Source organism: Stigmatopora argus, chromosome 14 (genome assembly GCF_051989625.1).
Source record: "Stigmatopora argus isolate UIUO_Sarg chromosome 14, RoL_Sarg_1.0, whole genome shotgun sequence".
Classification (NCBI taxonomy): Eukaryota; Metazoa; Chordata; class Actinopteri; order Syngnathiformes; family Syngnathidae; genus Stigmatopora; species Stigmatopora argus.
The window spans coordinates 9,948,776-9,968,205 of NC_135400.1; the positions used below are offsets into that span (position 1 = coordinate 9,948,776).

At 40.6% G+C, this 19,430-nt stretch overlaps 1 protein-coding gene and 1 long non-coding RNA gene across 3 annotated transcripts; one reads left to right on the forward strand and one right to left on the reverse strand.

Annotated features, from left to right (window-relative positions):
- Positions 1 to 299: 299 nt before the first annotated feature.
- On the reverse strand, positions 300 to 19,325 carry tbc1d16 (TBC1 domain family, member 16). 2 transcript variants are annotated; one of them, XM_077619574.1, is made up of 13 exons: positions 19,200 to 19,325; positions 16,690 to 16,893; positions 15,772 to 15,934; positions 14,607 to 14,918; positions 10,175 to 10,351; positions 9,942 to 10,089; positions 9,054 to 9,218; positions 8,132 to 8,280; positions 5,305 to 5,439; positions 4,193 to 4,379; positions 3,931 to 4,110; positions 2,956 to 3,102; positions 300 to 2,266 (listed from the first exon to the last, which is right to left on the reverse strand). In XM_077619574.1, the coding sequence occupies exons 2-13, from the start codon at positions 16,859 to 16,861 to the stop codon at positions 2,021 to 2,023; spliced, it is 2,181 nt and encodes a 726-aa protein (XP_077475700.1). In that variant the 5' UTR covers positions 16,862 to 16,893; positions 19,200 to 19,325; the 3' UTR covers positions 300 to 2,020. The 2 variants fall into 2 exon arrangements, with proteins under 2 accessions (XP_077475700.1, XP_077475699.1); XM_077619573.1 differs by lacking the exon at positions 19,200 to 19,325 and adding an exon at positions 18,953 to 19,156.
- LOC144088866 (uncharacterized) lies at positions 3,905 to 10,533 on the forward strand. Its single transcript, XR_013304952.1, has 3 exons — positions 3,905 to 4,398; positions 9,928 to 10,097; positions 10,173 to 10,533. It is a non-coding gene; the product is annotated as an uncharacterized LOC144088866 (long non-coding RNA).
- Positions 19,326 to 19,430: the final 105 nt, after the last annotated feature.

Below are 19,430 nucleotides of genomic sequence, written 5' to 3' on the forward strand. Positions count from 1 at the left end.
GACAATGAGCTCATTTTTTGGCAGTGGTGCCCTAGATTAGCTTTGAGAATCCCTACTTCATCATCTCCATGATGAAGGCTGTAATTACAGAGATGGAGCCAGGGGGATGAGGAGGGGGGGGACTTCTATGCTCCACTTATTACCAGATGTTTAAAAGGTCACTCCAGTTTACACACTAACACAAAACGAAGAGACTTGGCGTCTGTAAAGCGAGAGTGGAAAAAAGAAACATTTGGACTGATTTGTGACGCTGAATGTCACCTGAAGCGAGCACGGAGAGGAAAGAAACGGGCGGAGGGTGGTATAAATGATTGTTTTCTTTTATGATTTGACACACTTATGACAAGAGTTTCAACTTGTATCTTCTTTCTATTGGCACAGAGTGTAACATTTCTGATCTTTGGCTGTATTCCGTGACTTTATTAGACTGTTTCCACCAAGTGAGAAGTCGAGTTCAGTTAAAAACAATAGCAATGGACCAGGTTAACTTAAAAGACAACAGTGTTCAATAAATAACTGCACATTGATGAAAAGCCAACACTATTTCATTTGATGTTCTATGTAATAGTGAAGAAAAAATAATAATTTCAGTTTTAATGTCATTTTTAGATGCACAATTTGCCTACTTGAATACTTTTAACATATAAGAATGTTATACATGAGATGTTAGGCAGTTTTTGTAACACAATTTTCCAATGCAGAATTATGCATCAGTCAATTTTTAATTTCCAATCAAAAATGCAATTAGCCGATGCATTTACATCCAAATGTTATGCTTCAGTTTAAAATTAAAATTAAAAAAAGTGCTAACAGCTAACGTTTCTGGCTAATTTTATTTGAAATTATCATTTTTGCCAACATCTCATGTATACATTGTATTGACTTTTACCATACCCTTGAGCTTGTGAAAAATATGCACCTTGCTTGCAATATGATGAAAAAAATTATTAGGCAACAATCAAGTTGAGTGTTAGTGTTTGTTTTTTTAGTTAGTGTGATTATGGGAAAATATTTTTTTTAAATGAATGAGAAAAGACTTCGTGTGTGTCTTGGCTATAGTGGGAAAACCAGTTAAGACACCAGGTACTGCTAAGTAACATTTTCTCCACTCCGAAAAAAAATAAAACATCTGTTCTCTTAAGGGATTGAAAAAAGCCAGGTACATAAATTCCATCTCAGAGAGGAAGAAGTGGAAATATGTCAAATTTTCCAGGCTGTGTATAAAGCTCTATTGTACAAAAGAACCCACAAGCTAAGAACACAATGCTGAAGGCCCCCTAATGTTTGTCATCTTGGTTGAATTCAATCACTTTTACACTGTGAAACACTTTCTATCATCATAACCTCCTTTGGAATGCGTGATCCAATTAATTAAGTATTTTATATGGTGGAATAGATTGTCGACTTACAAAGTGAAGTGCACAATTTTTTTTAAAACCAGGAGTTCAGATTGTCACGTTATATCCATTTCAATTCATCTGCTACTATCGGCGCCGATAAAAGTCCAGCCCATTTAAATAAGGAGGGCATTGGATCTCTGCCAACCCTCCCCGTTTAAGTGCATTGGACGCCTACGACCGTCAATGCCACAGAACCTACCTCCCACTTGGTGGAAACACAGCATGAAGACTCAACATGTATCAAAACAGGGTACTTGAACGTGTTAGGCCTGCCTAGAAGTGTTGTGATAGAACAAAAAAATCTTCAGCAAACATGTAAACCCCTTTCGAGTAGATAGTCAGGCATAGTTTTGTGCTTTACATGCAAGGATATAGAACACGGGCTAAATATGGATGAATACCTGTAAGGGCATCCCCGCGATGGACAACTTGTCGGCGCGTTGGCCTCAAATTTCTGGGTCCAATTTCAGCCCTGACATGGCTTAGAAGGCATCATTGAAAAATATTTCTTCTAATAAACATATGCACATGTAATTGAAGACGGAGCATTTCAAAGTTTACTGGCTCTGAGTGAATTCCAAGCGCACAGCTTTGACCCTGTGGGCGCCAATCTCGGTTCCTCAGGACTGTTTCCTAAAGGTGAAAATATCTCGAGATTTGGCACCTCTGGAAGGCTTGGGCGAGGAGGGCCTGGGCACCGACGTGCCCCCGTAAGGGCAGCTCTGCGAGTCCGGGTGCTCGCCGGAACACTCCACGGCGGGGATGTAGCGGCTATCCCACATGCCCGGCCCGCACAGTTTACACAGGTCATGAAGGCTGCACGGGATTCTGGGAAGGAGGCGGAATTGGTAGAGGAGGCTTCGTGCCTGAGGGGGGTGGGCGACCAGACAAAACAAGACGGGGCCAGTGAGCTTCCAAAAGAGTGGATGCAAAACAGCTTCTCGTACATTTTCATAACACGGTTTTTAATATAATCAATGACCTTGAGGCGAAAAACCTTCAAGGTCATTGTGCTTGCCCGCTATGAAAAAAAAATGGATGCAAATGCGAGATAAACAAAAGGAGAACATCGGCTGCATGTTAACACGACGCCATCCATAAACATGAGGACGGAGGCAGGAGGCGACGGCGCAAACGCATCGTAAATTCTCGACAGGCCAGTAAACGCAGCGCGTGGGCCGCGACGTGTACAGAACACTGCCTTCATTTAAAACGCAAATATGGAACAAATTGACCTGGACTAAACGGTTTTAAAATCATCCAGATGGAAACTGGTTTTGGGGGTGGGAGGCTTTTGGGCGTTGCCACGGAAACTCCACATCATTTTTTTAGTAGCGGTGAGGCAGGACCCTCAAATTGGAGGCACAATATGTGTATGTGAGCTTTTTCAATATTTTTGGGGAGCACCAAGAATAACTGGTTTATAAAAGCACGGTTGAAAATCACTGTTGAAAAATGAGTCTCTTCACAACTATTTCGGCTAAGTTGCCAATCTAGTATTAATTATATGTTGAATAAAGTGTCATTTAGAAGGTGTTGGCGTGAGAAGGATCACCTTGCGTAACACCAGCTCTCCATTCATGTGCATAGACAGGTTGCTGAAGTGTAGCAGCATTTGGTCGGTGGCCAGTTGCTGCTCCGTCACATCCTCGCCGTAGACCACGATGATGGCCACGCACAAGAACAGGTGGAAGTAATCCGTCTGGAATAGAGAATTAGGTCATTTCCAAATCAATTTTACTGTGGCTAACTAATAAAGAAAGGCAAATGAAATGTCATGAAAAGTGAAATACTGTCCGGTATGATTTTTTTTGTCTGATTCTTGCAACTGACAAACATGCATCCATTTACTGAATTTCTGTATGGTCATTTTTATTACTTTTACTTTGTAATAGGTCAGAAAAAGTACCAAATGAGACTTTTTATGAACAATATTCAAAACAAAATGTGTAATTACCTCCGCCAGTAGGTGAAATGTACAGAAGGCAGTCCTATTCATTGCTTAATGATAAATAGACAATTATTAATAAAACTTAGTTATTAATTACTGATACGGGGTTAGGGTTAATCATTGTAAAAATGAATCTATCACGTCTTTCGTTTTTTTATTGATTTAATGTTAAAAAAAGTAGGGAATTTTGTTTTACTTATTAGATTTTCCCACACAAGATATTTTATCTTTTTATGCATTTGAGTACAAAAAAAAATTGACCTCCTGGTTATGATTTAAAAAAAAAAATCAAATGAATTAGATGTATTTTTTTTTAAATTACAATATTTATGAATATTACATTGATCATCAATATACCTTCAATGACAAATAAAGCTATTATTAATATCACAATTCTACTTAAACCTCGAGAATATGTATATGATAATGAACTTGACTTGACCACTAACTGTATAGTTTTGCCCAAGCTTTGAAGTAGAAGGCTTGCACTCTGGGCGCCCTTTTGAAACATGAAGCTCCCCCGGCTCATGAGTGTGTGTGTGCATGTTTTTGTTTCCTCAAAGAGACTTTGACTGTGACCTGGTAGTGAGCCCAGCAGGCTTCCCACATGCGAAGCGCGTCTGTGTCAGGAAACTCGCGCTTGAAGCAGAGGAGGATCCAGCGGTGGCAGAAGAGCAGCTGGAGGCCGTCCTCCCCCAGCGCCGTCAAGTGCCGGTGGAAGTCGGGCAGCATTAGGCGTAGGAGCTCCCGCAGGTACATCTGCACGACAAACACACACACACGTTCTAACATCTCGCCCTACCGTCATCAATCGCGAGCTCGCAACGTAGCGGGACGCTACCAGCTGCCTCTCCATGTCCTCGTCCCGTGGCGAGCTGATGAAGATGGTATTCTCCATGAGGCCCACGAAGCACCAAAAAGTATCGCTTTCGTCCTGGATTTCCGTCAAGAGCGGGGCCACCAGATCCGACATGCCTTGGCAGTAACCCATGTCCGGGTTAAACACGGCATAGTTGAGCAGGACACGCCTAAGAGAAAAGAAAGATGGTATGACAACCTAAAATATGGCAGTATATCACGGTATTGCAATTGCAGGTAAAAAATGCATTGTCATTGGATCAGTCAAAATGGTGCTATATTAACAGCAAAATGTTTTGACTTTTAAGTGGTTTTATTAACTGTAGCTTATAAAAAAAACAGAGAAAACATTTAAACCAGAGATCAGCACATACCTATTCTCTACAGAAAAAGAAATCAATCAAAATGTAAGAATGAGCGACTATGGAGGTTCCGCACGACCATGACATAAATAGGACAACGTCTTTGATGGACGTCTTCATGACCACACAGCTTCAAAACAGTCCCGCCCAGAAACACTGAATGTTCCAACATGTATTATAATACAAGTTACAAAACACACACAGACAGACAGTCACACAGACACACACATTCACAATAAGCCCTACTTTAAATGGTTGCCATGTCAACCCTTATGGTAACTCGGGAGCTATTTAATGATCTTGTGGGTCGGTTTTTATTTTCAATTTTTCATTTATTTTTTATTTTTTATGAATAGCGCTTTAAAGTGTCTCTGGTTGCACTCATGCATAATTAAGTTGTCTCCAAAACAGAAAGGAAAGCCTTGAGGACGTTTTTGTTCATGACACAATATGAAAGAGTGTCAAGAAAGGGAAACAAACCAGCTTCAGAGGAGGCTTTGGAGGGAGGCAGAATCCACAGTGGTTTGGTTGATTAAAGATGCAATGATAAGCTTGCCATCTTTTTTTTTTATTCACAGTCGGGGGGGATTCTCTTTTAAAGTTTTTGCCCCACAGATCAGGCAGTCGACTTCAAAAGTACGCAACATTTGGGGGACTCCTCTTACTCACAGTTTAGCCATCCATTTGCTCCGAGCACACGTACGCTTCAAATATATCACTTAGTCAAACCCACCGCATGATCTCCACATTGGGGTTGTTCTCTCCCCTGAAGAACTGGTTGCTGCGGTCCGTCCTCACCACATCCTTGTCCACGGTGAACTGGACCTTCCTCCAAAACTCACTATGCTCCTCGGGGCTCATGGACAACCTGGCGAAGGGAGAAGAACATGCAAACTTGAAGAACACATTTGTTTCATGCATCCTTCTACATCCCAATTATTTGCACTGTTACTTCAACGCTAGTCAAGTCCTAACGAGCAAAAGGGGATTTAATTAACACTGTTTGTTTTGCACGTCGCCCCGCCAGGAATAATGAGCGCGCACCTGACGCAATGCCTCGTAAGCTGCAATTTGTCAACTGTTTGTGTCGCCGTTCGTCTCCCTGCGACACCTTTCTCTCTCGTGTGGGCTTCTCTAGAGTTTCATTGCTAAGTAGCAATGATTCAGCGGAGTGTAATTTGTGTTTACTTGGAAAAGGTAACTCTTTCAGCGCCAATGACGATATGGACGACCCATTGCATGGCTCGATTCGGTCAAGTAGGTAACAGTATGTGCTGTCTGCATAGAGTTGTGGTCAAAATTTTACATACACTTGTGAAGAACATAATGTCATGGCTCTCTTGAGTTTCCAGTTATTTCTACAACTCAGATTTTTCTCTGATCGAGTGATTGGAACAGATACTTCTTTGTCACAAAAACATTCATGAAGTTTGGTTCTTTTATGACTTTATTATGGGTGAACAGAAAAAGTGATCAAATCTGCTGCGTCAAAAATATACATGTTGCCAAATATTAGCACTGCTCTATGTATATTTTTGACCCAGCAGATTTGATCACTTTTTTCTGTTCACCCATAATTAATTACAACTCTGATTTTTCTCTGATAGTGATTGGAACAGATACTTCTTTGTCACAAAAACATTCATGAAGTTTGGTTCTTTTATGACTTAATTATGGGTGAACAGAAAAAGTGATCAAATCTGCTGGTCAAAAATATACATACAGCAGCGCTAATATTTGGTAAGATGTATATTTTTGACCCAGCAGATTTGATCACTTTTTTCTGTTCACACATAATTAAGTCATAAAAGAACCAAACTTCATGAATATTTTTTTGTATCTGTTCCAATCACTCTAGCAGAGAAAAATCAGAGTTGTAGAAAGAACTGGAAACTCAAGAGAGCCATGACATTATGTTCTTCACAAGTGTATGTAAACTTTTGACCACAACTGTATGTGTTTGTATGTGTATCAATTCCATTAAAAAGGTTAGACACTCCAAAACATTCATTGCCTTCCCTCCCAGTCAAACCAGACTGGACATCTGCCGCCATCAATGGCAGCAATAAAATAATAAGTGCCTGTCATGGGTTAAAGTTCTCTACAAACTTTGAATTCACAGTAAAACAGAAGGACATTCCTACCCGCGTGCGTCCTTGTTTAAACAAAAAAAAGAAGAAAAACAGAAAAGATGTAAAAACACATCTTAACTGTGTAATTTAGGGCTGACAAACCTAACTAAATGTCATGTCATTTTCTCCCGGGGATGAGAACAGGCCAACATTCCTGTTTGTCACATTCATCACCTTTCTCGTGATTGACTGCTTCACTGGGCTTTGAGTCTTTTTGGAGTGGGGGCGCGCGCAAACAGCTGCTACATTTTCAGGGCGCGGCCGCTCAGCTTTCATGGGCGACGAGGGCGAAGAGACATGGATCCTTCTCGCTAATGACCTACCAGAGGCCCTGCGGGCCGCTCTTGACTAACAGCCCTTTAAAACGGAATCCCCACACCAGATAGAACAAAGGACTTTTTAATTGCGTTCATGGGACGACGCAGATCAAACCGCTCCAATTATTCGCCTCTTTACGGTCACGTGGAATAACACGCTGGCTCGACCTGGGTGGAGTAGCCGCACGATTCTACGAGCGCGTCGGCACATACCGCAGCTGTTTTTACACTCTTACTAACGGGTGAATAAGATCTGATAAGCGCTGACATGTTTTTTTTCTCCTGAGAGCTTTTATTTCGCACCCACCGCCTCCCTTTAACACTTTTCTCATTGTTTCTATTGATTGCTCAGAGCCTGCGATGTGAAACCACAACACACTCACGTGGTTTAATATTTAACTAAGTCCAGACCCGGGTGGTTGTATGATCAAGATTGGAGACGGGGGAAAAATGTGGATGCTTTTGTTGATTAATAGAGTGTATTAATATACTAAAGGGACTTTGCATTCATCTATTCCCTAAAATCTATTAGCTCAATAGTTGTATGACATGGAAAATTCCATTGAAGAGCAAAAATTTAGCACGGTGTCATTGCATTGATTGTAATTCTAAAAATAATAAATATTCACAGACACCACCGTATAATCTTTTTGTGAACTACAGCTATTTTTCACATTACATGACACTTTTGTGTTGAATATGAATTTAATATATATTTGATTATTAAGATGCTTTCCTTTATAAAGAAGCCTGACCTATTTAGTAATCTGATGACAGTGAATACTATTCTATTTGTTGTCGAGTCAATTTCTTTATTATATTGTTTTTAATTTTGTGCATTTGATTTATTTTGGACTTTTTGTAATTTGGAGTCTGCTGTGATTTAGATATTGACACTAAGAAGCGTTCTTTGCCAAAAGTAGCTTAATCTCATGTTAACAATTCATAAAAGAAAAATACTGAGGTTCTTAAATAGGAGTTAGAAACAATAGAAAAAAGTTAAAAATGGAAAAAGGATTCATATTGGTCAGTATTAACATATTTTTCTAATTTGGATTTTTTGGGGGGGCCAATTGCCCAGCCCTAACCACCCCCCACATGACCACTTCACCTTCTCTGCTGGATGTCATGATAACGCGTCCGCTTCTGGAGCCTCCACGCTTCCCTCTCTTGCGAAGTGGAGTCATAACTGTAGTAGTGCAACAGGAAGGGCCACACCTCGCCACGGATGGATGGGTCGATACCCCCAAAGAAAATTGCCTGGGAGAAAGCAAACAGAAAGTACAAAGAGCTGCTTGTCACACAACGGCGGAGTCAACTGTAAATAGCATAACCGCCAAGACGTTGCACTCTATCCTGCTCAGCTCCTAAAAAGTCCCTTTTTAATTTTCCTTTAATTTCCTACTGTATTTATCTTCAATTTCTTCATTTCATTTATTCATTCACTTCAATAGTTCAAGTACTGAAAGGTTATGCGCAGGTGTGTCTTGTAAATGCGCCGTCTCATTTGCAAAGTACTGTAATTTTGAAACTCTCACCAAAGCCGCAAAAAGCCCAAACAAAAAAAAGCTTATGTGTTTTCTTGCTCACCGATAAAAAAACAGTCATCACGTAACCATGGCTGAGTCATTGCAGTAAATGCTAAACGTTCAAGTGAGCAAATCCCAGAGGTCTCAAATGACGCACGCTGTGACACACGCACTGAGATGTAATTTCAATGTTACTGTCTATGAGCTGTAATGTAAATGTGACAATCATTTTAAGCTAGGGTGTATCTAAAAAGCTGAAAATCCAACTTAAGATAATACCGCCCAACAGGGGGCTCTTGTGGGATTTATTGGGCCTCGTAACACCTCGCATTTGAATCTTTTACAGTCACATTGCGAGCTTTTATGGCAGGACTACTTGGTGATTGACAAGCTGCTAACATGGATGATGGAAGCTTTTCATCACAGCTCAAGGTCAAGACCGCATTTTATAGAAGCTTCCATAAATCCCCTTGGCCCCACCAAAAAAAAAGAAAAGATACGTGCCTTGCGTAGTTTATACTCTTCCTCCACCTGGCCGTTGTGATTGAGATGTCGTAACCAAGTGGTGACATCTAGCCTCCGGTAGAGCTTCTCCTCTGGGTGGCTTTCGGCCGAAGGCAGCGTGGACCTCTGGATGGAAAAGTGCATGCAGGACTTTTCATCTGACACCTGGCCAAAGGCAGATCAGTGGGGAATTTAGGGGGGGGGGATACTCAACAGGTGAAAAAAGCATTAGAATGAGGGAGGGAAAAGTGAAAAATTCCTTGTCACATTAGAATTTGGTGCTAAGTGCGAATAGTATTTTGCAAAAATTTAAGACACTAAATTAACGTGTTTTTTTAACCTCTGCCAGCAGGTGAAAGTTTCTTTTCAAGATAAATCAAAAGTGAATAAGGGGATTATTATTAAACTTACAGGATATGAAACAGAAGAGTTGATTTGGGGTCAAATGTTACAGAGGTTTAGAAAAAGTTGGCTGCTTTTCTGTCTTTTTTATTGCATTTTGGTATTTAGTTTTTTTTAACTAGGTCTACAATGTCTTGTGTGTCTTGTGTCTGTCTTGCTACTGCAATCAATAAATTTCCTGAATACGGGATGAAATAAAGTTCTATCCTAATCTAAGCCAAAAGACAATTTGGGGCAAGAAGGAAAATGAATAAATTTGGTTATTTGGGTGGAGGTCTGCTCTCTCAGAATGCTATTTTAATTTCTCCTTGACACAAACATGAAATAGAAAATGATCCAATAGGTCATTTTAAATCATAACATTTAAGATATCCAGCTCATTTGCCTGGATTTATATTGTCAATTCATTTCACAGATGAGCTAGTTGCACCTCTGCCAAATCTCGTTCTTTGTATTTCCACATTTTTCTTAGGTGAACTTTCCCACCTGGTCTTTAAGCTGCGTCTCCCTGCAGCATTTCCACTGCTGGAACACTTCGGCAAGTTTATCCAGACCAGCGTGGTGAAAGTGTAGAACCTTGTACTGGCTCTCTCGACTGGCGATCACCAGCTGGCCGCCGGTGCACGCTTCATCACTGCAAGGGCAGGAGGAGGAAATTTGAATTCCTATTTTGAAAATTCCTCCCGACTTCACACTTTCCCCCCCCCCCCCCAGCAGACCTGAAGAACAGACGCAGCGACCTCATGTGACCCAGATCTACCCGGAACACGCCGCACAGCTGCTCCAGCGCCAGCACCTTCTGCTGCTCCTCCCATCGCGCGCCCTGCGATTGACCGTTGCTGTCTAGGCTGGAGGCGGAGCTCGCCGAGTGCTGCATGAGCTCCTCCGAAAGTTCCCTGGAAAAGACAACTTTTTTACTTTTAAGATATACGTTTATCCCTTGACAAGCATTTTTTTAAAACATCTTTAGAGTACTATTGGGAGCCATAAACAGAGTTTATTTGTTTTTATTTATTACCCCATTTAACATTTATCTTATTTGTCCTGTATATAAAAAAATATACATTACTGTTCCACATATGTCGACATCATATTTCAAGTGCACATTGTATACCAAATGTTATTATAGAGTACATAACTCAAGATGTGATGTCCATGTATGGCCTTTAAGTTTCTTAAGTTTCCCAAAATAATCATTTGCCTTATAAAGAACAGATGTTATGTTAAAAAAGGAACAGGTAGAAAAGATTACAATTAATGTTGAAGTTAAAATGTTGAGAAACCTTCCAATTTTGAATTCGAGAACCCTAAAATAATTGTTCATATTCAATGTCCTGAGATGATAAATAACCCTAATAATCATCAACTATTTTCATAATATATTAATTAGTAAGCGTTTTGAGACTGTTTATCTAATATTGGTCCAAATTCACTTTTTTGACCCTCTTAGTTCATAGGTTTCCATTAGCGGGGATACATGTCCAATCCATCTAGTTTATTCCAGTTCCATATCCATGGCACTTTAAGGCAGCCATTGAGTTAAAGTTAGAGGTGTAAACAATACATAGCTCTCAATAGCATCCCGTTTTTTTTCAGTAAAACAATGATCAAAAATATCGAAATTGCTTAGTATTTTTTGTTCGAAAGCACAATTACGGCTAACTTTTATAACATGAATTCAAGTGATTCACACATATGCCCTGATTATTTGACTCTCCGTGAAAAATAAGCAGTGGTTAGTTATCTATCAAAATATTCGTTTGTGAGAGCCCTATGCAATAACAAATCCAATCGCCCTTGAAATTCCCCCATGGCAAGTTTGTGGTTCCCAGCTTTGAAACATGAGCGCAAGGTTCGCCTGTTATGCGCACACATTAAAAAGTGGGATGTCAAGGGTTGCACAAGCACAGGAAGAATAAAAGCATACACACTGAAAATGTTGAATTGATTGAGCAAAGATTGGGCAGCTGGTTTTACACACTATTTCCAACACACACTAACGAAGCACAACTAATGACCATGATGCTCGCTTCGACACGACCCCCGACATGTGCGAGCTGCAAAAACTGGATCAACGCTCAAAACAGGATCGAATCACTGATATTTGAAACATACCGTGTTTCCCGGACTATAAGTCGCACATTTTTTGGGCCCGGCTTGCGACTTTTAATATTCAAATGCGACTTACATGTTTTTTTTCCCTCTTCTGACCACCGAAAACCATGTTTTAGGCTATAGTTATCCACTATAAATGTTATATTAACAGGTGCCTACTTAGGCTGTTGTTCTCCATTCAACTATTTGTACTTTAAAATGTTTGTTCTTGGTTTTTGGTCAAATAAAAAAATTGCCCTCCCTAAAATGCGACTTTTATACACTTTTTTTCCTAATCAATGTGCATTAGTTGGCTGGTACAACTTCTTTTCAGGTGAGACTTATAGTCCGAAAAATACAGTAAGTTGCTGCATGTCAGATGCATTGTATTGTTTTCTTAAGCAAAACATTATCTTATTTATTATTATTTTTTTTTACATAAAACCCGCTGAGTTTGCAAAATGTGGACTAATGAAAAACATGCTTTGATCCAGCCCTTTTTTTAAAACTCGAGGATAAACGATGGGGGTGCCATGTGTGACATTAAGAAACCAATCTTGTCGTGTTAACAAGCAAGTCTATTTTGGTCCTACGAAAACATCTCTCCCAGGCGATGTAAACAGACTGTTTTCAAACAAGCGCTTGCAAGCCTTGGGTCCTCCTAAGGCCACGGAGCACTCCGAGTCCCCCCCGGGACCACTGAAGCTAACGGCCACAGTGAGTAGAAGGATTAGATGGATGCTGAGTGCTCAGTAAATAAAAGGCAGGATGAAGCACAAATGTGGACTCTCTGTAAATATTAAACGTGGTAACTTGCAGAGCCTGTCTTTGTGTCACAACCATACGAACGCGATCACGGCTTTTCTTAATAATACTAGTACAATAAGTATTATTAGGATTGTTGAAACTTGATTTTTTGGGAGAAATGTAGTGAAAAATTAGGAAAACTATACCCTTTTTTGGTCATGGACATTCCTGGCATTTTTCCTGATAAGGTCCTTTCCAGAGGATAATTTCAAGTCATGCCTATCTTCAAATGAGCACTCAGATCCACATTTGCTCATCTATTCATTTTCAATTCATTTGAGTGGGATTGTTAGCTGTCACGTGAATATACCGCAAATTTTTCATGCTCAATCATAAAATGCCCCTGGCCCCATCTCTGCTTTTACATTGGATTGTGTATTTGAGTAAAAAAATATCATTTTCCTCAGCACACCATCGAAAGTTGCTCGAGGCCTGACTGGCAGCAGACAATTGTTACTTGGTTAAGTGTCAAGAAACTCCTTGAAAAGCTCAACCGCTGATTCTTCTCCTTAGCCTCCCCCCTGCACTCACCCCTTTCATCCAATCTTGCTCTCCCATAGGCAAACTTTTCTCTTTGAATGATTCCAAGTGACATGTTTCCAGTTCCTGGCCCCCTTAACAGTGTCAATTAAAGTGAGGAAGAGAGAAAAAGAGAGTTCCAGGGTTCTGGACGGCTTTCTCTCTCTCTCTCTATCTCGCTTCCGTCCTCTAATCCGGCGGGCTGACATTCAGCCCAGCACAACAACCCCAGTCGTGCTGAAAATCAAAGGGCTTCACACAGACTTTGGGAAGGGAAAGGAGGGAGGGATATTTGAGAGGTGGGAAACACTCGACTGGGGGGAGAAAAAGGAAGAAAAAAAGACATTTGGAATGAGCAAGTTGAGAGGAAAAGATGTCACATTTTAAAAAGAAGGGAGGAACAAATATGGGAAAAGCAGAATCCTATAGCGGAAGGAAAATACTCTCTCACACACACACACACACAGGATGAACGTGAAGGAAAGGAAAGCGAGCGAGAGAGCAGAAGGAGAAGGGCGCCCAGAGTAAATGTTAGAGGCCGAGAGCGCTGCCAAGTCACACACTGGCTGCACTTTGAGCAGGGGGGCGGAGGCGCTGGGCGAGAGGGGTTAAAAGGGTTCCATAAGGCGCCCGCGAACATTCTGGACGTGACGGGAAAGATTCACTGAGGATAATGATTAACAGATAAACCTATAATGAGCCTTGCGAGGGATGAATACTAAACATCTGATTGTGTGGCATGTCAACTGTGACGTCATTTACCTGCAGTGTGTGTTTAAAGACAGGGAGGCGAGACACCACTTGGACTGTGGTGGTAACACACCACAAAGGGAAGTGGGGAGAATCATAATTTTACTTGTGGCTCCACTTTGTGGATGACTGTTGTAACTGGAAGTCTCCAGTTTGGCCACAAGAAAGGGAAAACACATTGACAATTGCAACTATGGGGATTTGGAATGGAATGATTAGGTACAATCAACAAATTGGACCATTGTGCAGAGACGCACGCTCTCCTGCCAGCTAATATGTTCATAGGAAAAGATCTATTTGTTTAAAATTGAATTAGAATTTAAACTAAATAAAATGAAATAGATATTTACCGACATTAATAGCAGCCAATGAGCATTAAAACTGTGAAATAAAAATGATTGCAGTTATTTTTTTTCACTAAAGTTTTCTTCCACTCAAAATGGATTGGAAATGAATGACAGTCAATGATTTGATTGAATAACTAGTTTTTTCAAACCCCAATTACACTGAGAAGTGAAAAATATTGACTGAAAAATAATACAAATCCAGAACTTCTACAAGTTGTGCTGTTTTACAATTAGGTAACGAAATCTCTATATTATGTATATACTCTAAAAGTATAAATGAAAAAAATTAAGTACACTAACGACTGACAACCAGTCAAGGGTGGAATCCGCCTTGCACCCCAAATCACCTGAAATAGGCTCCAGCACCCTGACCAGGATAAACAGTGTTGAAAATAGATGAAAACAAGAAGTACAACTTAGTCGCGAAGAGTACATTAATTTTATCTAGCCTTTTAATGTAGGCTTACTAATAATATATTTGCATTTGACCATTTAAATGTTAGTCAGAAGAGATCACATTTCCCGACTAATTCCTCATTTGCTTCCATTAACGGACAAAGACGTCCAATCCATTTGAACTGGAAGAGCTAGCAGCGAATAAACAGATTAATTGGCCTTTTTTCCACCCACTGACCTGCTGTCATTATCCATGAAGACGGAGCCACTGCTCTCACACAGCGCCTCGCTGACGGGCGACAGGCAGAAAGGCGAAGAGAAGGTGTCCGAGTCGGAACCCAGGGTGCTGTCGCGGCTCACGTCATCCGACAGCTCGCACGATCCCTCGTCGCCCTCCTCGCCGGGAGCCGTCGGCAGCTTTTGCTGCGCAGAGACGGGGTCTGCCCCGGCCTCGGGGGCGACCGAAGCGTGGCTTTCGGCAGAGGAGCAAGTGATGTTACTCTCCTCATCCTCTCCGTCCACCTGTGCTGGCAGTGGGCGGGAGCGCGGTCTGCGAGAGGTCAATGAGATAGAAACTTATTGAACATTTTATAAACACTAGATTAGTTTGACAGTCATCGATTATTTTTGCCATTTGTCGACTTCAATGTGAATCACCTCGCTTTCTCTATTATACTGCTCTAGGCTTTACATTTTAGGAAGAATATGGAAACTATATAACATTATTTTCCAGAGAAAAAAGCGGATGTGTGGAAATATTTAATTTGGTGTAACAGTTGCTCTGTTTTTCATGAAGTACTACAGAAATCAGAGAATATCTAAAAATGTCATAATTACAGTAATTGTAACTGTTGTTACAATAATTTGGCTATTTACAAAAAAAAATCCAAATTTAATCAGGATTTTGGGGAAAAACTACTATAAATCAAATACAATTATAGAATTATACCAATTGCAACTTTCATGTGTTAGAGCAATTTGGCTATTAAAAAAAGAACAGCCAAATTTAATAGGCATTTAAAAAGACTTTAAATTCAGAATATAGGTACTTAAAAAAAGGTGAAATTTATTATGAATTAAAAAAGGGAATATTCAGCTTTTCCGGAAAAAAAAATCAGTCGGAAATAATAAGATTATTTAGCTATAGGATGCTAAATAAAGAGCATTTTAGCTATTTTTGGTTTAATAATGTCTCGAATGGAATAATCAAATAATCACAATCTGTTAAGTAATCTTAGTATCCCAATTAGTAACCAGCAAGTGAATGCCCCAAACTCTCATTTTATGGACTTTCTTCGAAATTTCCAATTTTACGACATTAAAGAGCGCTTTAGTTGTCCCCCTGGCTCTCATTTTCCTTTATGGCCTCATGATCACCAAACGCAAGAGAGGACTCTCATTACCGTCTGCCTCTGCGGCGAGCGTTTCGCCGCACGGGCGAGCTCTCGGGCGTGATGTAGCGAAGGGCTTCTTCGTCCTGCCGCTGGATACGCGAGTTTGGCACCCAGGTCAGAATGAGTGTGCTGCCCAGGCTCTCGTCCTTCTCCACGTGCACGCACAGGTAGCCTGCAATGGGCGTCAACAAAATGCTATTACACTGCTGTCGAATAATGTGTTTAACTAAACACACACAAGAAAGAAAAACACACAGGATGTGCATTAAATAGCCTTTGGGCCCAATTAAACACAAAGCTATCTAAAGATGACAGCCCAATTAAAAAACACGTATTAGTACAACGCTGGTTTTAACAAAGTAAAAACTAATTCAAAAATTCTTCATGGTCAGTTGTGCAAGTAAAAAATAAGGTTGCAAAAAAATATCAAAAATATTTAGTTTGAACATTTAGTTTTGTGATTAATTGGGCTATTTTGGCTATGATTTGCTTGACATTTAGCTGTTGTTAGACAACTATAAGTAAAAATACATGGCTATATACAACCAATGAGTTAATGCTTAAGAATAAATATGTACATTTTAAACACCAATTTCTTTTTTTTACCTTTTTCTCACACACAAGTTCCTCATAGACAAAAAATAGAACAACAAAACAAGTTATTTGAATGTAAAACAGTTATACAGTTGTACAAAGGTTTATTAGGATTACTGCTACTATTCTATGTTGCTGTGTGTGTTTACATGACCAATAAAAATTAAAACAAGATACATTCAAGACCCTAAAAAAGTTTGTTTTCGTTCATATGTGAATGAAAAGTTGAACAAAACAATCTAGTTTCTGATGTTTTTATTACATCTTATTTAAAATGTTCTATTAAAAAAACTTTAGGAATCAAATTAAACTGTAAAATGAATAGATACCCACCCGGGTGGTGCTCCGCCAGGCCCGGCAGCGACTCGGTAGGGTGCACGCACACATTGTTTTTGGAGTAGATGATCTCTCCGTCCAGGCCCGAGCGCCCTGATGCGCTGGGGTTAAACGTCAAGAGGTCAGAGGCCTTGGAGGAGGCGCGCCGCAGGAGCCGACCCAGAGACATTTCCTCAGAAAGCGGGATGCGGGGCCCATCCTCTGTCCATGGGCAAAGAAATAAAATAAAAAAAATGGGAGGGGATTCATTTCTAACATGCTTGTTTATTTCCTCTCTGCTCTGAGTATATAACTGCTGTCGTCGGCTAAACTTGCCAACACACACTCCCTTCCACTAAGGAATGTTCTCTACTTCCTCTTTGCGTTGGTGGTATGATTATCGCCTTGCTGACTGAGCAGGCACCTGACTTCCTGATGTGAGACTGTAAAGGCAGGAAAGTTCTGGTCTGATTGCAGAGAGTTCAACCAACCACTGTTTGATTTAGTCGCCTTGAGCCAGGCGGATTAAAAGAGGGATGCCTTTTTTTTGCTGGTCACCTAAAATGAATCAAATGTGAAACTTGTTATGACCTCGCGCTCTCATATAAAGTGATACCTGAAGGATGTAATGTCAATCAATCTATCTAACTGGACACAAAGTACTTTACATCAGTACACCTCCGAGGCCATTCTTCCATAGCTGATGCATTGTCTCGTTTCAGATTGACGAGACCCCCGACTGTGACATATCCCTCCTGCTCTATTATCTTGAGGTTATTTTTAAGCTACTGTAGCTGACATGGTGGTGCACTTTGGTCATTTGGATGGACTGGCCTCTTGTTTCCACAGTGCATTATTCTCTAATTTGGCCTAAAAGGATACAACGTTTTCTTCTTAACCTTTAAATTTGAAACCAAAAACATGGGAAGTTAAAACAAGTTGCCAAGTTTCTCACCTCAGGCGAGCTCCTAGTCACGCTGAAATTTAGACTAAAAAGCTATCGAGAGATGACTTTGTTGACAAAGAAACCAGAAAAACATGTTTTAAGTTACCATGTTTTTTCTTTTTTTATAATCACACCTGACAGTTGCAATTAGTGTTGTAGAGCCAGTTTTAATTGTGTGTTTTTTTCTCGTGCATTACATGCTCATGTACCAGTCAAATTTTCTACTCATTTTTTCAAAGTTGCTCTCAATCCATCAGAGCCAAAAATTTGTATCGATATTTCTTTGGTCAACGTCAAATCACATGCCCTGATGATTTGGAATTTCAGTCGGAGCGCTTCATAGTGTGACGTCATTTCTCCTCGCTAAATCAGCACAGGTCAACAGTCTGAACGGCACATGATCATTTGTAGGGCTTGAGCAGTCACACGTTTCAACAAATCAATAAAGTCAAATGAAGTACCGCATCGATTTGAAGCGATCTTTAACACAAGAGTCAAACTTTCAAACAGAATTACTACTTTCCGATACACTGTTAAAAACAGCACCAAAACGTGCGAATGGGGGAATTCATGAACAGCGAATATGCCTAAAATAGCATTCAGTACACAGTTGGTGCAGCTCTTGCAGGACACTTGATGTACTTAAAGTGCTTGTGTCAGCAGCAAGACGTGGGTGAAAGTCAAATCAAGTAAGCAAGGTGTGTGATGTTTAACTCCTTGACTGCCAAAGACAAGGATGGCCGTCCAATTCATTTGAACAGGAAGGATTGGCTGTGAATGCTTACGAGTCAGTGCTATTGACACCAATGACAGACAATGAGATAAAAAAAGGCTAACAGGAAAGTAGTAACTCATCTCTCATCTCATTTTCCAAAACTGCTTTATCCTCACTAGGGTCACGGGGGGTGATGGAGCCTCTTCCAACTCTGATTATGATTATGATCATTTCAAAAACCCTAAGTTCACATTGATTGGATGCCATTTGCACTTAACATAAGATAATAATGCTAGGGTTGTGGGTGGGTTAGAATAGGAATCGGATGGATGGATGGATGGAGGGCTCCATCCGGGCAGCATCCGCCTGACAAGACCACCACACACAGGCCCGCAGTAACACACCATGGAAACACCAGAAACGCACTCCATCTGTTTGTCAAACCTGGAAAAACCTGACTATACATTTCAGGAAATCATAATAAATTTTGAGGTGAATATTTCTTGAATAATTCCTTGTTATTGGCGTACAACAAGAAAAAGAAATACTCTTATAGTACACCTGTTCCGAAGCCAAATGAATGAGGAGCGTGTACTGACAAGAACGTGGCCAGGACTCACCTTCGGTTCCGGGGCAGGAATCTACAGCCCATGTTGGGCGTCCATGCTACAGAGTATACCGGCACTATATCGCGGCCTCTCTCCGGGAATCGGGTCGGTGTTAGGGGCGAAAAGCCTTGCTTGGCTGCGTGTTTATCCCGTGTGTGACGCCATACAATTTCAGTGCTGCTCTGACGCGACCTCTTTTCCTACGTTGGTAACGAGTATTCTACTTCCGAATATGATTTTCAAAGTAAACCCTACTTACGCGATAGCAGTCAGAAACGCATCCAAACGCTATTGTTTCGTTGAGTCAACTTCCTGCATTTTCCCGATCACTTGTGTTTGCGACCAGAACAGCTGATTGCGGGTTGATCGAAGTATGAATAAGAAATATATAAAATGAGATGTCTAATACAAGTGATGACCCAATAGGAACGTGCGTTGTCCCTTGTTGGCCCCTTTACGTCGGGGCCAGTCGCTACGTAAAACGGTACAA

What these genes read in the sequence shown, in the direction of transcription:
- tbc1d16 (XM_077619574.1), bottom strand. Translation starts at nt 16,861, where the DNA reads ATGTCTCTGGGTCGGCTCCTGCGGCGCGCCTCCTCCAAGGCCTCTGAC. An exon ending in CCTGGCGGAGCACCACCCGG is followed by an intron (nt 15,935 to 16,689) that starts GTGGGTATCTAT and finishes CGCCCATTGCAG; the next exon opens with GCTACCTGTGCGTGCACGTG. An exon ending in AAGAGTATAAACTACGCAAG is followed by an intron (nt 8,281 to 9,053) that starts GCACGTATCTTT and finishes GCTTTCTCCCAG; the next exon opens with GCAATTTTCTTTGGGGGTAT.